The 19175-nt window shown below is 41.2% G+C and overlaps 1 protein-coding gene and 1 long non-coding RNA gene across 11 annotated transcripts in view; one reads left to right on the top strand and one right to left on the bottom strand.

Annotated features, from left to right (window-relative positions):
- The window catches only part of LOC309540502 (mucin-5B-like), a 45104-nt gene that overhangs the window by 8929 nt on the left and 17000 nt on the right, over nt 1–19175 (top strand). For 5 of the 8 annotated variants that reach the window (XM_082237416.1, XM_082237412.1, XM_082237417.1 and 2 more), the window contains 15 exons: nt 996–1090; nt 1934–2060; nt 3301–3553; nt 3803–3855; nt 5203–5303; nt 6357–6508; nt 10587–10725; nt 11647–11757; nt 12612–12791; nt 13563–13799; nt 15560–15716; nt 16662–16790; nt 17146–17230; nt 17439–17476; nt 18403–18468. In XM_082237416.1, the coding sequence (XP_082093542.1) occupies nt 996–1090; nt 1934–2060; nt 3301–3553; nt 3803–3855; nt 5203–5303; nt 6357–6508; nt 10587–10725; nt 11647–11757; nt 12612–12791; nt 13563–13799; nt 15560–15716; nt 16662–16790; nt 17146–17230; nt 17439–17476; nt 18403–18468 (1923 nt within the window). The remainder of the gene's footprint in view (nt 1–995; nt 1091–1933; nt 2061–3300; nt 3554–3802; nt 3856–5202; nt 5304–6356; nt 6509–10586; nt 10726–11646; nt 11758–12611; nt 12792–13562; nt 13800–15559; nt 15717–16661; nt 16791–17145; nt 17231–17438; nt 17477–18402; nt 18469–19175) is intronic. The other 3 variants (XM_082237413.1, XM_082237415.1, XM_082237414.1) reach the window with 3 other exon arrangements.
- Nucleotides 13759–19172, bottom strand: LOC309540539. 3 transcript variants are annotated; one of them, XR_014223332.1, is made up of 4 exons: nt 18995–19172; nt 17225–17325; nt 14414–14475; nt 13759–13876 (listed from the first exon to the last, which is right to left on the bottom strand). It is a non-coding gene; the product is annotated as an uncharacterized lncRNA (long non-coding RNA). The 3 variants fall into 3 exon arrangements; XR_014223333.1 differs by lacking the exon at nt 17225–17325; XR_014223334.1 differs by lacking the exons at nt 17225–17325; nt 18995–19172 and adding an exon at nt 16413–16494.

Here is a 19175-nt window from a genome sequence, read left to right as displayed (position 1 = left end):
CAGCCATTCTTCTATTTTTATTAACTTTTCTATTTGTCAGACCTATGTACCAGCAGTGTTTCTATGATGGTTTACAAAGCCCCAATAACAACCCTTATATATGAAAATATACTACAACCAGAAAACGTTGATTAAAATAGAAGGTAAAATTGACAAGTTAAACTGGTATATAAGCAAAAGCTTACACAATTCATTCTACAACCAGAATGGAATTTTATATGCCCCTTGCTGTGGCTAACTCTACTCATGTTTACTTAGATTTAAGTCCTAGTTAGTTCATTGCCCTACACCCAAGTAAAAGTGTATGCCTAGGAGTTTTAGCCTGAGTAAATGGGATAGTTCCCACATTTTCCAAATGAATGATCAAAATTAGAATGTGTTTTCAAAAAGACGTATGTGATAAGCTAATACAAATTGCTGTTGGGCCGCAGACACTCCCTGAACAACCAAAAGAGGCTCCTGGGAGGCTGGAGGGACATTGCTGGCTAAAAGGTTTTAAAATGTTTAAAATGGTTTTAATTTTGGTTCCTCTGTTTTGTTTTTGTTATGTTGGGGTTGGTTAAGTGTAGTTGGGGTTGGCAGCTCTTTTGATTTGGGTATAACTGTAAATTATTATTATTATTATTATTATTATTAAATAATATAATTATATATTATTATTATATAATAATAATATAATAATATATTATTATTATATTATATAACAAATATATTATTATATATTTCTATTGACTTATTGGTTCATTTATAGTCTGTGTAAGGTATTCTGTTTCTTAATGTTTGATATGTTTTTATATAAACTGTAAGCAGCCCAGGTGATGATGATGATGATAATAATAATAATAATAATAATAATAATAATAATAATAATAATAATAATAATAATAATAGCAAGCTCCTTGTAAAATGCAGGTGATATTTTCACTCATTGGTGTGGCATTTGAATGACTCCCATTTTGTAAATAATTTTTGGGAATCCTCATTTTCTCTGATAGAAAAATTTGGGCAGCGTTGGTGTGCTCTTCTGCTGGATGCAAAGGGGGTATTTGCTGAGTGCCATTCTGTTAATGACCCAGCTCCTTATATCAAGGTAAGGCATGGATTCATTCCTATTTTAAAACATCTCCTCTCATATCTGGCACAATGTCAGGTGCATTCTGATCAGATAGGCAACGATCTAAGTAGTTGCTATGTTTCAGCTTGCCCATGTCTGCTTCCCATAAAGTTGAATAGATTATGGAAGCTCTGTAAGCTATTTTGTGAGTAAGAAGAAATAAGCCAGCGGAGCCATAATCACATCTTCTGACAGTATGAAAGAGCATCTCTTTAGAGCTTAAGTAGCTGGTAGATAAGCTGTACAGGTAGGTATAGTGACCTGTTGCCCTCTGGTGGCCTGTCTGGGAACAGTGAACCGCTTTCCCTATATCTCAAGAAATGTAACATGAATTTCTTGGAAATGAGGCCTGAGCCAAAGATATAAGACTGAATCGCCTCCTTTTTCTTCCTTCATTTTTTTTTGGTTTTTTTGTATCGTTTTCTTATATCAATAAAAAGGGGGGGGGAATAAAGCAAGAGAAATAAATAAAAAGGTTTTGATAAGTGAATTCTGGAATATGATTTCAACCTTGCAGGATCAAATATCCGGATTATTTATTTGAGGAAAAAGAGGATGTTCTAGTCACAGAGCTGCATTAATTCCCCTTTGCAATGACATATATATGTGTCATAAATGGACATTCTTTGACAGAGAGCTTTCCCCTGAAATTAGAACTTGTTTATACATGCCAAGAAGCGGTCAAGGCAGAAACACAAGCAATCCATGCTGCTTCTTTGAACAGAGGAGCCCACTCTCACTCTGTCATTTATCTGTTGGTGAATGTGACGCTTCTTTTGAGCACTGATTCTTATATCTGCTTCTGCGTTTATTACTTAGAACTGCGTTTACGACACTTGCAGTGCTGAGAAAAGCAAAGAGGCTCTGTGCAGCGTTTTCTCTGGCTATGCCAGAGATTGTGCCGCAGAAGGCATCCACTTGAAAGAATGGAGAGGCGGCATCTGTGGTAGGTGTGGTGTGTTATTCTCTCGTACTCCTAAGCCATTCAAAGTAGCATACACTTAAAGTAATATGGAACACATTTGGTGAGCTCTTTGCCATGTACATAGTACTTTCAGGACCGATCTTTTTTTAAAAAAATAATCAAATGGCATCCACACCCAGAATGGTTGTGTAATGATGGGGGGGGGGAGCTTCACAAATCAGTTTTTCTCTTCCATCCCAATGATGGGTGTGCAGGGGCAGAACCAATGTTTGTCCAATAGTGATTGGGGGTGGGGTGGAATCTGATTCTCTTGTTGTTTAGTCGTTTAGTCGTGCCCGACTCTTTGGGACCCCATGGACCAGAGCACGCCAGGCACTCCTGTCTTCCACTGCCTCCCGCAGTTTGGTCAAACTCATGCTGGTAGCTTCGAGAACACTGCCCAACCATCTCGTCCTCTGTTGTCCCCTTCTCCTTGTTTCCTTCATGTTTCCCAACATCAGGGTCTTTTCCAGGGAGTCTTCTCTTCTCATGAGGTGGCCAAAGTATTGGAGCCTCAGCTTCACGATCTGTCCTTCCAGTGAGCACTCAGGCCTGATTTCCTTAAGAATGGATAGGTTTGATCTTCTAGCAGACCATGGGACTCTCAAGAGTCTCCTCCAGCACCATAATTCAAAAGCATCAATTCTTCGGCGATCAGCCTTCTTTATGGTCCAGCTTGCATTTAAAACTGAATCCATCAAATTTACGCTTTCTGAAACAATATGCTAACCAAAACACAGCCATTCTTTGAAATTTGCACTTACATTATCTGAACTTTGCGATGCAATTCTCCGAACAGAACTGCATATATTAGGGGAAAGCATGCATAAATGAATATATTTGTTAAAAAAATAATGACATGTGGTATGCACAAAAATTGCACAGTCAAAACTGCATATAAAAATGTGTTCATTAACATAAATTCACAGGAAAAGGCTGATAAAATTTCATTTTCCCCCCAATTGCAAATTCCTGCAAAATGTGGAAAACAAACTAATAATTTAGGTGCATCACATTGACTTCACCAACCAACCTGCTTCATTAAAATCAAGGGAAATTATTTCCATTATGTTTGGGATTGCAGCTTGTCTCATTTGCTTTGAAGGGCCTCCTGCAAGGAGCCTTGCTGCTTCCCTTGTGAAATAAACTATTGTTCTTTGGAGTCTAAGATAAGCATACTCACTTTGCTCATTCTATCCCTTGTTTTTCTTCTTTTGCAAAGATGCCTCAGCAGAGTGCCCTAAGAATATGGTATACAACTATGAAGTGAAGTTCTGCAACAACTCTTGCCGGTCCCTGAGGGAGCCTGATGTGCTATGCAGTGTTCAGACCATCCCTGTGGATGGTTGCAGCTGCCCTGAGGGAACTTACCTAATGAATGAGGAAGAATGTGTCTTTCCAGAGGACTGTCCATGTTACCACAAGGGCCTGCTGATACAACCCAGAAGTTCATTTCAAAAGGATGAGCTCGTGTGGTAAAGTTATTAAGTTAATAGTCAAAACATGTCTGAAAAAGATTGTTGCAAATCCTCAAAAGAACCAGCCTGTTAATTAAAGGTACCTTGATTTTAAAAGGCATTTGTTTCCAAGGGGCAAGATATAGATTACAGATATGGCTTATCTTGGGGATGGGTGTATTTGCATGACTGGAACTTGGGTAGTTTTCCACACCCCCTCTTTATGCATTTGTGTGAGACTTCCCTTTTGTGTTTTAATATCTCTAGCAAGTGCATTCGAGGACAATTAGATTGCATTGAAAACACAGAAACAAAGAAAGGTAAGACCTCTTTTTTACTTACTATGCAACTTTAAACCAAGATGTTGGAATTTGACATTTGTTTTGAACTACTGTCGCGTTCCACATGCACAAGTTAGGATTCGATCCTCCTTGATCCTGTGGAGAATCCTAGATTTAGGGATCAAACCTAACCCCGTCCCCTCTGCATTTGCTTTTGCATGTTATGACCCAGAAACCTCCCCGCTGAATAAATTCACACTTGACTCAAATTTTAGTTTGGTTTTTGGCAGAATTTAGGCCACAACTTTATTGATTACAGAAAGTGAGTGGTTGCATAGGCTCTGGTTCAACTAGCTCCCTGCACACTTGCAGGTAGCGCTGACCCAGGGTTCCAGCATAGGTCAGCCAAGGGTGAACACCTGGATAGGCAAAAAGTCAGGAGCAGACTATGTCCGCCATCAAGATGTCCCCCTAGACTCAGGCATGGGCACAACCCCCTCTCAGGGGTTGACCAAACCATCGAGTCCCTGGATTCCTTTAACAGAATACCCTTCACATAGGGATGGGAGAGTGTTCCCCCATCCCTATCACCTGAACCAGGGCCTATCCACAACCTTACAAGTTGTGACGATTTGCTACACGGCAGGCGAAACCCGAATGGCAACAGCCAATCAGCCAAGTGGGGAAAATTCCTGCCCCTGTCCCAACAACAGACGACACACAATGGCATAGAAGGTCAAGCGCACAAGCCCTAAAAACAGGGAGAGGTGGGCGGGTGTTCTGAATGCACGCTCCAAAAGTGGAAGCTCTGGGTCATGTGCATGGGTATGTATAGGTCCCTCAGTCCATTTGGACTGCACCCTATCGGTCCGATAAAACCCAGCACTGAGGGACCTACCAATCGGGTGTTGTGGCTGACCAATCTTACCTACCCACAACACAGGGGATTGGTCTCCAGGTCTCATTGCAAAATGTGCCCTCTTTTAGGGAGGACACAATCTCTACAGCTCTTGTATGTAGCTTTTAAAGTTGCCTCTATCTGCTTTAGGACAAGCTAAATCTCTATCGCCATCTCTGAATAAGTTTGTAAAGGAGCGTGATTTGAGTTAAGCTGCTACTCACCCCTCAATCCAGTTCAAGTAAAGAAAAAAGCGTTGGGGCATTTGACAACAGATCACTTGCATCACATCTGTTGTGTCACTAACATTGGGAGACAGCGATAATAAAGCTTCCGTAGAGAAGGAAAATTATGAGCATATATCTATGCCCTTGATGGTTGGAATGGTTTTACATTTTAGACATCTGGGGTTCTGGAGTCTGCTGAGTGCTATGCATAGTTTTACACTGTCTTGCTTTCTTGTCTTTGTAATTGTGTCCTTATTCCAGATTGCCCTTATCCAATGTCCTACTTTGACTGCAGCTCTGCTGGCCGAAGTGCGACTGGATCAGAATGCCAGAAAAGTTGTGAAACACAAGACATGCAATGTGTAAGGGCTTAAGGTCGTGGCAATGATATATGCACCTTTAACCACTCCATGCGCTCAAGTGAGCTTCATGAGTGCTAATGGGAAGTGTATTTGCCCTAGCCACACAAGCCTCCTGGGCTGGCATCCATGAGAGCAAAGCTGGTTATTTTTCAAGGGGATTTCTAGATAGTTTGATATTTCTTTTGCCTGTCTGATGTAAAAGAAATTAAAGTGGCCTCTAAAAGTATTTCAATTGAGTATTAACAAGTTTTTAGGGCAAACAAATATTTCGGGAGACCCAAACATGGTGCCTGAACACATATGAACAACATAATGCCTTATTCATTTGATTGCCTTCTTCTTGATCAGACATAATTCCAAGAAAAGCAGCAGGCCAGGCATGTCTCCCATAAGGTACTGCTACTCTCTGGTGTTAAAATCTCACCCATTGACATTGGCCTTTTATATGCAGGATTTTATTTGCCAGGCAGATGAGCACATCCTCGTGTTAGAACAGGATGGCTTTCACTTTTCAGTGACTCGGCCTTATTTACTGCGGATAAGCACAAGCCAGAGAAGATCCATCTCATCTGTGATAGAGGTGTTACCATTAAATATACAGATGAAAGGGGAGAAAGAGCAATTGTAGCTTTCCCCATTCTTTCACTGATCCTCCACCTGTGGTGGTGGTAGCACTCCAGGGGTGTCACAAAATTTACAAAGCAACCAGTGAAGGAGTGGGCAGGGGAAGCCATGGCTGTTCCATCTCCTGTTTCATCAGATTTAACGGTAAAGCCTAAACTTCTGGCTTGCAACCTGTCGACTCTGCTTTGTAAATACACCACCACCTTTCCATCCAGATAATTTAACTGATTTGCTGTATTACCATTCTCTGAACATAGTCTTCACAGTCCCTGCATCCCTGTGAACTGAACCATCTAACGTTTTATGGTGCTGGTGAATATCTAACAGTATCATGACAACAGCATTTTATGAAGGCTGCCTTTATTTTCTCCCCCAATATTTGTTCCCTTCCGTATCGATTTCCATTTTGTTTCCATGCACTCAACCAAGTATGCTACAGAATGTGTCTCTGGATGCATGTGTCCTGATGGGCTGGTGTCCGATGGTCACGGCAACTGTATTGAGGAGGAGCAGTGCCCCTGCATGCATGGAGGGAAGTTCTACAGTCCTGGGACTCAAATCACAGTAAATTGCAATACATGGTACAGTATTCTTCAGTGTTCTTAAAGCCAGTGCATGTGTAAATTGTAGCAAATCAATGTGGGAACAGGAGGTAAAGGAGGGGGCATGAAAGTATTTTAGTTATGTGGTGAAATAGGGAGGAGCTGAAAGAGACCAAAGGGGAAAAGAGGTGCCAGCCTGTAGAGAGCAGTTTGGAAAAGGGTTCGGTTGTGAAATATCCACTGTTATTGCGGGCGTCCAAAGGTTTTAGGCGGCCCCTCACAAAACAAACCCCTATAGACCAGATAAACTAGTCTATCAAGTTTTTGTTTTGTGGTGTGCATGATCTTGGGTATTTACAAATAGCCCCAGGCCGATTTTATGAGCAACTGAGACATTTGCAAGAATCTTTTCAGTTTAATATTAATACTTTAATCCTTTGAATGATCTGCCTAATGCAAGTCTCTGCATTCATTTGAGGGTGTTTTTATGAACTGCACTGAGATTTATTCAAAGAGTACCCAATGCAGCGTATCGAAGAATTGAGCACCAGTTCAGGCTACCATTTTGGAAGTAACTTTCCCCCCTCTATAAACACATAGTTTTGTGGAAGTGTTTCCCATGCGGTAAGATCACACATGACAGCAATCACTTTGTACAAATTAGATTTGCAGCCAGTGGCAATTATAGCCTCTCTGGCTGCCATGCCCTTAATCATGAACATTTGTAAACTTGATGCTTAGATGTGAAACTCTCCCTACCCCCCAAAATATCACCCCCTGGTAGTTAGGCTAGTTAATTTCTGGCATTATTAGGCTTTTACAGTGGTGCCCTGCAAGGCGAATGCCTTGCAAGATGAAAAACTCGCTAGACGGACTTCCGGGTTGGCGCCTCTGGTAATGGCGGATTTCCTCCGATTGGGAGGAATCCGCTCCGTGGAAAACAGGGTCTGAACCGCTACGGCGAGGCGGAGACCCATCAAAAACCACAGGTGGGAGAAGCCTGTGGACGTGGGATTCGGCTGGCACCTTTGCGCCCCCCCCTACTCGCAGGGAAACCCGGTTTCGGGGATCCGGAGCGACGTGGGGTGAGTGGCGCGGTGCTTTGAATCGACTGCTTCTTCCACGGAGTGAAGCCGCATTGCTGTTGCTGGAGAGCGCTGACATTTTTCCTGTGGACAATTGGATTTTAAACAACTGCCCGTGAGTAGAACGGAAAATTGGATTAAGAAACTTTTTAATTTGGCACTGAAGCGGGAAGGTCTAAACAGGAAGTCCACCTTCTACTTTTGTAGATAGATTGAAGCAAAGACACGGCAAGCTAGAGTTTAGAAAGTCATCTGTAAAGGATCAAATTTTCATCATTTAAAATTACTGAACCCCCCCTTGGAAGCAGGAGAAGAGGGGGGAACCCTTTTTAGACTGTTTAAACCTGCAGAAGAGAGAGTAAAGAAAGGCAATTTTCCACCGTCTTGAACCTGGGAGCGGGGTGTCAGGACAGACATTTTGGGGAAGTTCATTGACTATGGACAAACGTTTTTTGACAGATAGTTAAAAGAAGAGAAACATATTGATTCCATTGTTCCCCTTCGCATTTAAAAGGAACAAAATATTGACAAAATATCCGAAAAAGGAAAACTTTGTTGCTAGATCTGCTTTTTTAAAAAATGGATACAAATAGAAATTGTTTCCCCTAGAGGGAGCTTGTGAAACTGTTATTAAAGCCGAACTGGGGAGCTTTGAAGCTGTAATAGATTAAGATCGTGGGACCAGACTTCGACCTTGAACAAGAATGTGCTTGGAGGCTCTGGTGCTTGCTTTTTGCAAGACAAGTGCTTTATTGGAACAGTTACATGAGAAGATGGGTTTGACGACTGTTGCGATTAGAAATTTTGGACAGGCAGTGGGTACCTACATAGAACCCACTCAGGAATTAATCCAGGAATGTGCTTTGACAGATCAGATGAGGGAGGAGGTTGTTGCTGGACCTCGGGTGGCAGAGATGGAGGGAGCTGTGGCCCAGCAGGAACATGAGTTGTTGGATTTGACGAATGAACCTGGAAAAAGTCAGATTTGGAGAGATGGAGTCCAGTTTGGTTTGGAGATGGGGGGCTGGATAGACCCCCCCATGCAGGGATGTTTTGACCTTTCAAGTCTGGCTTTGGGCCGGGGGGAGTTCGGAGTTGTGGGGGCCTTTAACTTTGGAGGGACCTTGAAACATGCTGTGCTGGTCCCGGGGGGAAGGTTACCGTTATCGTAGTCAAAGATCAGTCCTGAGTCACTAGCCTGGAAACAGGCGAGGCGAGGTCCGAAGCAGGAAGCCGGGCGGGGACAGGAACACTGGAAGGTCAGAAGCAGGAAGCCGGGCGGGGAACAGGAACACTGGAAGGTCAGGTCTGGGTCCAGGTAGGAGCAGGTACTCAACGACGACATTGGTCCCGCAACCTGGGACCGGGCTGACTGGCCTTTATCTTCTCTGAGGCCAGGGGTGGTCCCGGCCCCCAGGAGACCTGCTTCCCCTGGCCTTAAGGCGAGCACTCCTCCTGGGAGAAACCAGTTCCCTTCGCCTCTCTGCCCTGAGCCTCTGCAGTTCAGGAGAGGCAGAAGGGTTAATGGACCCAGGGGGAGACTCACCTGCAGGCACTGAGTCCTCAACCACCTCTGGAGCCAGAGTGGATTCACCTGAGGATCCGGCACAGGTGCAGGCGCTTCAGACTCAAGGCCCTGCCCCAGTTCAGCCGGCCCTGGAGGCGGGGACTCCTGTGCAGGCTGGGATTCCTCTGGTTCAGCCTCTGAATCGGAATCCCAGGCCATCACACATGCCTTTAAATATCACATGGATTTCAGTGTTGACTATGGAAAAGGGGCTGACTTGTCAAGATGGGACAAAAATATTGTCAAGCTGGAGTCTCCCCGAGTGAAAGGAGCAGAAGACAAAGTAAAGTACGGGTATAAACATGAAGAAGACCTGCGGAAGGGACATGGAAAAGACTTAAGAGGCTCGGATATAAGGTCACCAGGAAGACCAGGAAGAAGAGACGATGGATGAAGATTGGAAGAAAGTTTTAAAAATTCATTTAGAAAAGTATTGTAAAATTAATGAGTATTAGAAAAATGTTGGAATGAAATTATTTGGCTTTAGCAGAAATGTTAAAAAGAATTATGTAAGAATATGTTACGGTTAAGAGAATTTAGTATAAATAAGATTTAAGTTTTAAGTTTTAGGGTTTCTTATGGTAAGATAAGGTTAAAATAGATTAAGGTAATTTAATGACACAATATTCTGAAAGATGGAAAGGATTTGCTGAGATAATTAACAACTAGAATACAAAAAAGGAGGTGTGAGGAGGTCGATGAAATAAGTTAATGACAGTTAAGGATCTGAGAATATTGGATTTGTTTTTAATTTTTTGTTTATTTTTGTTTTTTGATTTTGATGTATTGTGTGGGTTTTTTTTACTTTGGTTTTTACTGATTTGTATTGTTTAATTGTTACTTTTATCTACCTTCTTTTTCTCTTTCTCTTGTTTTTTCCTTCTTTTTTCTTTGTAACCTTAAAATTATCAATAAATATCATTTTTTTAAAAAAGAAAAACTCGCTAGACGAAAGAGTCTTCTGTTTTTGAGTCGTTCCGCAAGACGAATTTCCCTATGGGCTTGCTTCGCAAGACGAAACGTCTTGCGAGTTCTTGTGAGTTTGTTTCCTTTTTCTTAAAGCTGCTAAGCTGCTAAGCTGTTAATAGCCACTAACCTGCTAATCCGTTAATAGCCGCTAAGCCGCTGAGCCACTTATAGCCGCTAAGCCGCTAATAGCCGTGCTTCGCAAGACGAAAAAACCGCAAAACGAAGAGACTCGCGGAACGGATTAATTTCATCTTGCGAGGCACCACTGTATTTATTTTTGTTGCTTCAGATGCAGCAACTTATCACCCATCAGACAAGGTCTTTACTGTAACTCCCCCTGTTGTATAGAAGGCTATACATTGTAATAAGAAGGAGAGTAATACTGTCATTTCAGCTGACAGATCCAGAGGAATTATCATTATACTATTAATTACCCTGCCTACTTGCAGTTTTCTTTGAGGGGACAAGTTGTGATATTTTATGTTTAATCTCTCAGCATGTGCTACAGGAGGCAATGGAACTGTACAAAGAACTACTGCCAAGGAGCCTGCATGGTGTATGGAAATGGCCACTATTTCAGCTTTGATGGAACAAAATTTGATTTCATGGGAAGCTGTGATTATATCCTAGCCCAGGTATTTAATCTTTACTACTTGCCTCATGGACTGTTTAGTGTGGAACCAAGTGGAAATGTTGTGATTTCACTGCTTTACCCATCTGTAGTGCAATGCCCACTGACCCAGTGTGTGGCATTGAACTCCTTGGGGTATACTTATGAGTAGACATGCATAGGGCTGTGCTAAAAGGGATTTTCAGAAACTTCATATTGACTGACTGAGGGCCAGAATCTGTACTTTTCCCACTTCTCATCTATGATTGTGGACTCTTGCAAATGTTGCATGGGTTTGCCATGTAAGAAAATGGCTCATCACATCAGACTATGGCTTGTGGAATGTCTCTTTTAGTTCACCAGGTACCTCCAAGCAAAAAATCCCATAGATGAAAATAATGAGCTTGGCACACCATATTTTGCAAGTTTCTTAAAACCAAGTTACATTTTCAGCTAAACAATGTTTAAAAGTCCATCTAGGGCTGTACATTTCAGACTAAAGGGTTTCATATTTGAGTGAGTGTCCTCCAGTGCCAAAACTCCCTACCATTTTGAGGTTTTTGTTTTATGATCAAGTGGTATATAATTTTTATGAAATTAAAAAAAAGGAAAATCACAACAGGAAGACAATTTCTTGACTAACTTTCTCCTTATAGTTTTCTACATGCCAGGAGTTGTTACTTTGATTTTTTTTTATAAAAAGAATAGTTGTGAGTATTCAAAATTACAGCCTCTTTTACCTGTAGTCTGAAGTGGCACAGTTACAAGTACAGATCCAGGATATTTTGCTTGCAGCATATTCCCAAGTTTGAGACCTGGTTAAATCCATACATTTAATAAAGAAAACTGCCTTAGCTGGCATGCACTTCCTTCTGTAGAATATTTGCTATCGTGGCTTGAATATGGAGAACGTAACATTAAACGTATTATTGTTTCCTTTCCCAAGGACTTTTGCCCTGATAATCCTGACCCAGGCACTTTTCAAATTGTAACACAGAACATGGCATGTGGTAAATCCCTGAGCATTTGTTCCTTGAAAATTCGCATCATCTTGGAGGTAAGTCCACAATCAGCCTTGTAAGTGGAGAACTTCAAAACTGGATAGACAGCTTGTGTTTCTTTGCTTACAGTAGCTAATCTACACCTTTCATACCATGTCTCCCCATAAACTTCATTCAGATTTTAGAAGAGTAGTTGTGTTAATCTGTTGGAAGGAAGGATGGAAGGAAGAACTAGATATGGGTGCCATTAGACTTCAGAATTAACTGGATTATTGGCTGGATTTGAGGGACCCCAACTCCTAATATACCACTAACAGACACAATTTATGCTCCCATTTACATGTGCACATCTCAGAGACCACATTCACCCTCATTCACATGCAGCACACACACCGTCCATTGAATCGCCCATACCACACCCATCAGATGCACATCACTTATGGAAATTGACGATCATTGAGTAAACCACTCATATTGCCTCATTCACACATTCAGCCTAAAAGTTGATCATTAGTGCAGTATTGCTTTCTCCTCTTCACCCCACCAGAAGTTTGCAGCTTCTTTTGCCCTTCTGTATTCTTGAAGTTTAATTCTTCATTAGTTATCATGTTCCTGTGCCCATGACACCACAGTAGGTGGGGGCAGAGCTCATTTCTTCTGTGACATCACAGTAAGAATGAATATATCTTGTGAACTGCCTTGAGGTCTATGGATGAAGGACAGTATGCAAATTTAATAAATAATAAACATCATCATCATCCTGGGGGGAAAAAGAGATGTGGGTATATATTGCAGTTGTACATCTTGATGGGATGGCATATGAATTATTATCTACAAAGGGTTGCGGTTGCGTTGTCATTGTATTTCAGCTGCATCCTTGCTCTTACAAATTATTTATGTATTTTTCTAGGGTAGTGAAATCAGACTTCAGGAAGGGAAAATTGAGGAGATAACTAGCATACCGCCTTCTGAAAGGAACTATAACATCCATCTCATGGGAATTTACATTATAATTGAAACCTTCGGTGGAATGACCTTCATGTGGGATGAGAAGACAACAATCATGGTGCAACTGGCACCCTCTTTTCAGGTATGAGCAAACATGACTGCTGACTTGCACATGGTAATTCTATACTGGCTGGGGCAATTTTCCTGTCAAGGTATCGCTTCCACTTTGGGGGTGGGAATTGAGCATCACATCTACACTGTCACAAGTGGAGAATAGACACATCTTTGTTTTACAGCATGGAATAAGTTGGATGTGTGTTCATCTCACCTGATACATGTACATTTCCTGCCTATAAAGAAGTCATAGCTAAGTGTGCCTAGAAATTGTTGTGAGTAGAATGACCCTCAGTTACCTGCTAATAAACTGCCCAGTTTGCAGCTAGTGTATTCTGCAATTCTCTGGTTATGCTTGTAAACATAACATGTACCAATCAGATGCCTTAAACCAAGCCTATTTGCTTTTTTCATATTTAGGAAGCATTTGATTTATTTTTTTATAGCTTCCTGCAACCAGTAAAGATAGAATCGCCATAAATCAGACAAATATTGGTAGGGTTATGCTGCAAATGCAGACAATATTCTTTGTCTCAAGTGAATCCAACACATTTTTTGCGTGCTGTAAATTCTTAGACTGTTATCTTTTAAAATATGTGGATATTAATTGGCCCCAGTTTTCATTCTTCTAAAATAGTCTAACAACTTAGTAGAGAAAAGTGTTTTGAATCAAGAGAAACACATAGGACTAGTGGTTTATACAAAGCATGTTTAGAATACAATTTGAATTTACTTCATTTTGATAGTTTTATTTGTTTTTTATTCTGTCTTTGTAAAATGTCATGCTCCAATTTCCTAGGGCAGAGTTTGTGGTCTTTGTGGTGATTTTGACAACAGTGGCAACAATGACTTCACCACGAGAGGGCAGTCTGTGGAGATGCAAGCACAGGCATTTGGAAGCAGCTGGAAATTCACCACTAGCTGTTCAGACAGAAACAAAGTTGACCTATGTGCAAGTCAGCCTTCCAAACTTGTACTGGGGCAAAAGCGATGCAGCATTCTCAAGAGCGACGTTTTTGAAGCCTGCCACAGTAAGGTAATCTGTCTGTTTGTCTCTCCCTTTGCTTCTTGCGACTCTTCCCCTTCTCCTTGCATCCTCCTATCCTAGCATTCCTAGCATTTCATAAAGTTATGAGTGGCAAGAATGATGAATAATTTTACTGGCAAAACAAGAAAAGTTAAACAAAGGAAAAATATTTTCGGGGGGCATAATTATTGAAGGCATTTAAAATAATAGCAGGGAGTACACCCTCCAGAGAGAGATTTGTTCCCATTCCTAGGGACGGTGTTGTAGAGAGATGTGGACAGTGATGGGCATGGCCAAATGTGGCTATGGCTACTCTCATGCGCTCGCACATACGCATGACATATCAGGCACACAAACATAGAGTATGGCTGCCATATGTCTGGATTTTCCCGGACATTGCCAAGATTTCAAAGGTGCAATTGATGTCTGGGGTGTGGGGGGTGGATTTCCAAAAGGCGGTGCTTTGTCCTGGATGGGGGGAAAATGTGTTTTGGTGATAATGTATTGTTGCATGCCATGTCAGTCTCTGAGTGGTGCAAGATTCCAGGGGCTCCAGGGTTTGTGTTTCCTTTGGAATGAGGCACAGCAGAGACTGGCATGGCTTATTTACACATATATACAACCTGAGTCTATGATGGACAGGACCACAGCCCAAGATGTCTCCCATAGCCAAAGCCTTGGATTCCTAAAAAAGATGAAGAAGGGGGGGGGTCCTTAAAAAAGCTTAAGCTTAGGGCTGTCCTGGTTTTTACTTCTTGAAAGATGGCAACCTTAACATAGAGGCACATGGATCCCCTTACCATCAGAATACTGGCTCTGCCCACTTTGATGCTGTATCTATTTTACACCCCCCATTGCAATTGCTGCCAAAATTAGCAGGGCCAGGCAGAAACAGTTGCTTGAGAGTCCATATCAACTGGGGTTGTTGTTGTTTAGTCGTTTAGTCGTGTCCGACTCTTCGTGACCCCATGGACCAGAGCACGCCAGGCACTTCTGTCCTCCACTGCCTCCCGCAGTTTGATCAGACTCAACTGGGGTTAGGTACCCCATTATAGAACTACCCCAGATGCATGAATTTTGGGAGCAGAATCTCCATGAACTGAATGCCATTCATTTGTACCATTTTGGGGATTTGTCTGGTGTACAGATAGCACTGTAGTGGGATGCCACAAGTGAGTTGTTCCTATAGACTGGAATGGGTCGTGCATGTGTGCGCGCGCGAACAAAACCAGGCCACCTAATTGGCAGTGATCTTGCACTTAAACAGATTATCATATCTGCCCTATTTCCAGATACTTCAGAATATTGATAAGAAATATTTAGGCAATTGGTTTTATACTTTCCCAGGGAAATAAAATTACAATTTAAGAAAATGGTTAGCCTAATTAGTGTTGCAATCCGATAGGAAAGCACAGATAGACTTCAAAGGGAAAGAAGAGAAAAAGTGAACCTTCCCATAATATAAATTTAAATATAAAGGATTAGTGTTGTCTAATCATATGGAGGTTAGACAAGATAATTTAAAAACTTGCATTTTCCTAGGCCAAAAGCATCCATGATCCCATGGGCATAATATTATGGCGGTGATATAGCTATTTCTTCAAAGCAGCAACTTGATAGGGCTGCCTCCCAGGACAGATATTCAATTTTCCTTGAATATTTCAAGGCAGGCAGGCTAGGCAGTCTTGTATTTTCTATTTTAAGAAGCTGATTAAATAGCATCCTGGGAAGAAATGTTCATTATTTCTGGCTGTTCTTGGTTCTGTTAGATCAACCCAACACCCTATTATGAATCCTGCGTATCTGATTTTTGTGGTTGTGACAGTCTGGGAGACTGTGAGTGTTTCTGTACTGCTGTAGCAGCGTATGCAAGGAGTTGTGGCAGAGTTGGCATCTGTATTGACTGGCGAAGTCCTAAAAATTGCCGTAAGTACTTACAAAGCAAATATAGTCTCAGCAGCAATGATTGTGTAGCTGCATGTTATCTGAGGGGGTGAGAAATACTAATTGCTAATGGTATTTAATGACACAGTTGAATGTATGATAAAGGAATTTTCTTCTTCAGAATCCACTTTGTGATTCACATCTTTCACGTTGTCCAAAAACATAACACTTTATTATAGCCTTATAACCTTTTGAACAATATGATACTTTGGAGAAAAAGACAGATGGAAAATATCACAAATAATAGTGAAAAACTGTTCTCAACAAGAGATCATACTTTAAAACTACTAGCAAGTGAAGCTTACAAGAGTACACTTGGAACAAGTGTTCCTTTTATCCACAAGATAAATCTGGGACCAACACCTCACATGTAGTTCAGCAACTTATTGCTGTGCATGGAACCAGAACCAATGGCTAGAAGTTTCACCATTGACTAAGCATTTCATTGTTTCAAGCTGCACATGTACAGCATGTCATGGGTTAAGATAGACGTTATTTCAAGGATATGTGCATGGATATGTGTGTGTACAGGCCTCCCATTATTTATTTTCTTATTGTCATTCTTACTTGTCCTTCTCCCTGATGTACAGCAAGTTACAGCATATAAAAGCACAATTAAAATGGGGGGAAATATCCAATCCCAAATCAGTGATCCATACAGCACATTACTGGGAGAACCTCAAAATCAATTCCTCAATTTTCATAGGCCAGGATAACAAGATGAATCTCTTCACACTGCATCAAAAGTGGTAGCTGGCATGCTGCTATCACTTTTGATGCAATGTTAAGAGGTGTAATAAATGTATGACTGAGGGGTAGCCAGAAGGAGGGAGGGAGGGAGGGAGGGAGAAAGGAAGGAAGGAAGGAAGGGGATTCCATTGAAAACATGGACCTCATCACTTATGGCTAGCATGTCTTCTGATCCAGCTGTGTTTTGTGACCACTATGATTCACCCAACAAAAGAGAATGGCGGTATAAGCCCTGTGGAGAACCTTGTTTAAGGACCTGCAGGAATCCAGCAGGAAACTGTGGCAATCTGCTTTATAGTTTTGAAGGTAAATGCTTTTTCACTTCCCACCAAACGTGACATGAAATGAGAAAAAGGTTTCTGCTGAAATTCATAAAATGTAAAGGGATTATATTTGATATTTCTTTGCAGTGGCCAAAGACCCACTCTCTCAGCAAAGCACAGAGGCTGCCCCTCTTTAATGGTTAAATTTACAGACCAAGTTGTGAAAAACCCCCAATATATATTTATAGCATTTTTTGTTCTTCTGTTTTCTATTTATTGCAATTTCAGATTTATACCTTATAATATACCTCATGTAATACATATATTATTATATCACCTAATAGCCAGCCCCTACTGAAAAGTGAGATTATTATTTTGACGGTTTGCTCCCATTTTAGGCTGCTACCCAGAATGCAGTGCTGAGAAGCCATATTATGATGAGAAAAAAAGAGAATGTGTCTCAGTGTTTGAGTGTACCTCATGGTAGGTCATTTTTAACAGCATAGCCCATTCTGCACATATGCTCGTTAAGGTTTCTTTCTTTAATCTGTGGTAGTCACATCTTTGTAGACTCTGAACTGAGAGAGGGAGAGAAGTGTGGATTACTTTGTGTGTTGGTGTTTTGTTTTGGTTTCGTGTACAAATTAAGCAATAAAAGAATCAACAATATTTTATATATGTTTCCCCTCAGTGATCCAAAAGAAAAATTCTGCTTGAACAAATCAAATGGTAAGTTATTAACTGTATTTAGAGAGAATATTATTTGTGTGTGTGTGTGTGAGAGAGAGAGAGAGAGAGAGAGAGAGAGAGAAAGCAGCCCTCATATAAAATATCAAGGTGGTGTACAACAAAATATGGAAGTAAGATAAAGCATAAAATACCATAAAAACAATGCAAAATAATCATAAAAGTGACTGGCTCATCTTGAAAAGGTTTAAACAACTGAATAGGCCTGTCAACATACAAGGTCTTCGAGAGACATCTACATTAGCAGCAGGGAGCCCTGTCAAATCTCTGCTGGAAACTCCACTCAAATGTGCAAAGTTTAAGATTGTGCAGTGTGTGGAGACCAGCATCTGGGAACTTTGAGAGAGACACTGAATCAACTATATATCCATAGTCTTCCTTGAAGTTAGCCAAGGAGTTCTTGACTTAACACCTAGTTCTTCTTGAGCATAGAGAATGTTATTATTTCTTTTGGTCTCATCAATGACTCACACCGTGGGTGGTATCCAACTAATGTGTCTCATCAACACAAGGACTTCTACCTGTGCAATGGGACTTCCCTTCTCTCCCTTGATGTGTGTCCTGCACCCTCACCAAATCAGTCATGGAGAATGGGGGGAACCCTAAGAACAGATTTAGGGAGTGGATGGAAGGAGGTGGGGAAGTCCTGATGGCTTTTCGTTAGTTTTTTTTTGACATTAGATTAGGCACAAATGGTAGAGCTGCATCCAATAATTTTGCTACTCATCAGGAAGAAGCAGCAAGGCTGAATGAGTATTTGTTGAGTTAATCTGGGTTTTGTTAGCTTTGTAGGTCTCAATTTCATTACAAGCCTAATATAAAGAGAATTCTTGGCTATACATCCGTTGATAAGAAAGTAGCGTGTGGATTACTTCAAAGCACTAACCTGCATAATATATTCGAAACAGCAGGGCATGGCTTGGAGATCACGCCTCAAGGCGGGGAAATTGTTGGCCCTTCAAAGCCAAGAGCAGGTGAAGATGTGTGGGATTTTAAAAGGTCAAAAACGCATAGTGGGGTGTGTCTGGGCAGAGAAGTGAAATTAGTATATTCAATTGTTCTATGTCTGTTTTTACTGTATTGTACGGTAAATCACTTTGGGATGCCTTGTAGGAGGTGATTCATAAATGAAATCAATAAATAATTACAATAACAATATACACAGCAGCATCAGTAAAAATGATGATCATTATACTAAAACAGGCATAGGCAAACTTGGCCCGCCTGATGGTTTGGGACTACAACTCCCATCATCCCTGACCACTGGTCCTGTTAGCTAGGGATGATGGGAGTTGTAGTCTCAAAACATCTGGAGGGCCGAGTTTGCCTATGTCTGTACTAAAAGTTAACATTGACATTTGAATGCTGACAACTGAGGAACTACTTGAAAGGAAGATGGCTTAGGGTCGATGCCAGAGTAAGATCAAATGCTGACCAATTTGCAGTCACGGACATCAAAAAATGAAATGATTTTATTATAAATCTGAGAAGAATACTTACAAAATATTTTCATCTTGCATATGTGCCACAAAGGGAACAATTCTCATTAAAGTGGACAGTTATATGCAGGTATATAAGTCGCTGCCTCCTTCAGGTGTGCAGTAGCATTGGGAGGGCAAGTTGTCCGGTTTCTCCTTTGGTTGGGTAGCATCAGTATGAGGGCACATGGGTCAGCCAGTCT

Source organism: Podarcis vaucheri, assembly GCF_965113315.1.
Source record: "Podarcis vaucheri genome assembly, chromosome: 1".
NCBI classification, from domain to species: Eukaryota; Metazoa; Chordata; class Lepidosauria; order Squamata; family Lacertidae; genus Podarcis; species Podarcis vaucheri.
The sequence above is the reverse complement of the archived record's forward strand: the minus strand, read 5'-3'. Positions and strand labels throughout refer to the sequence as shown.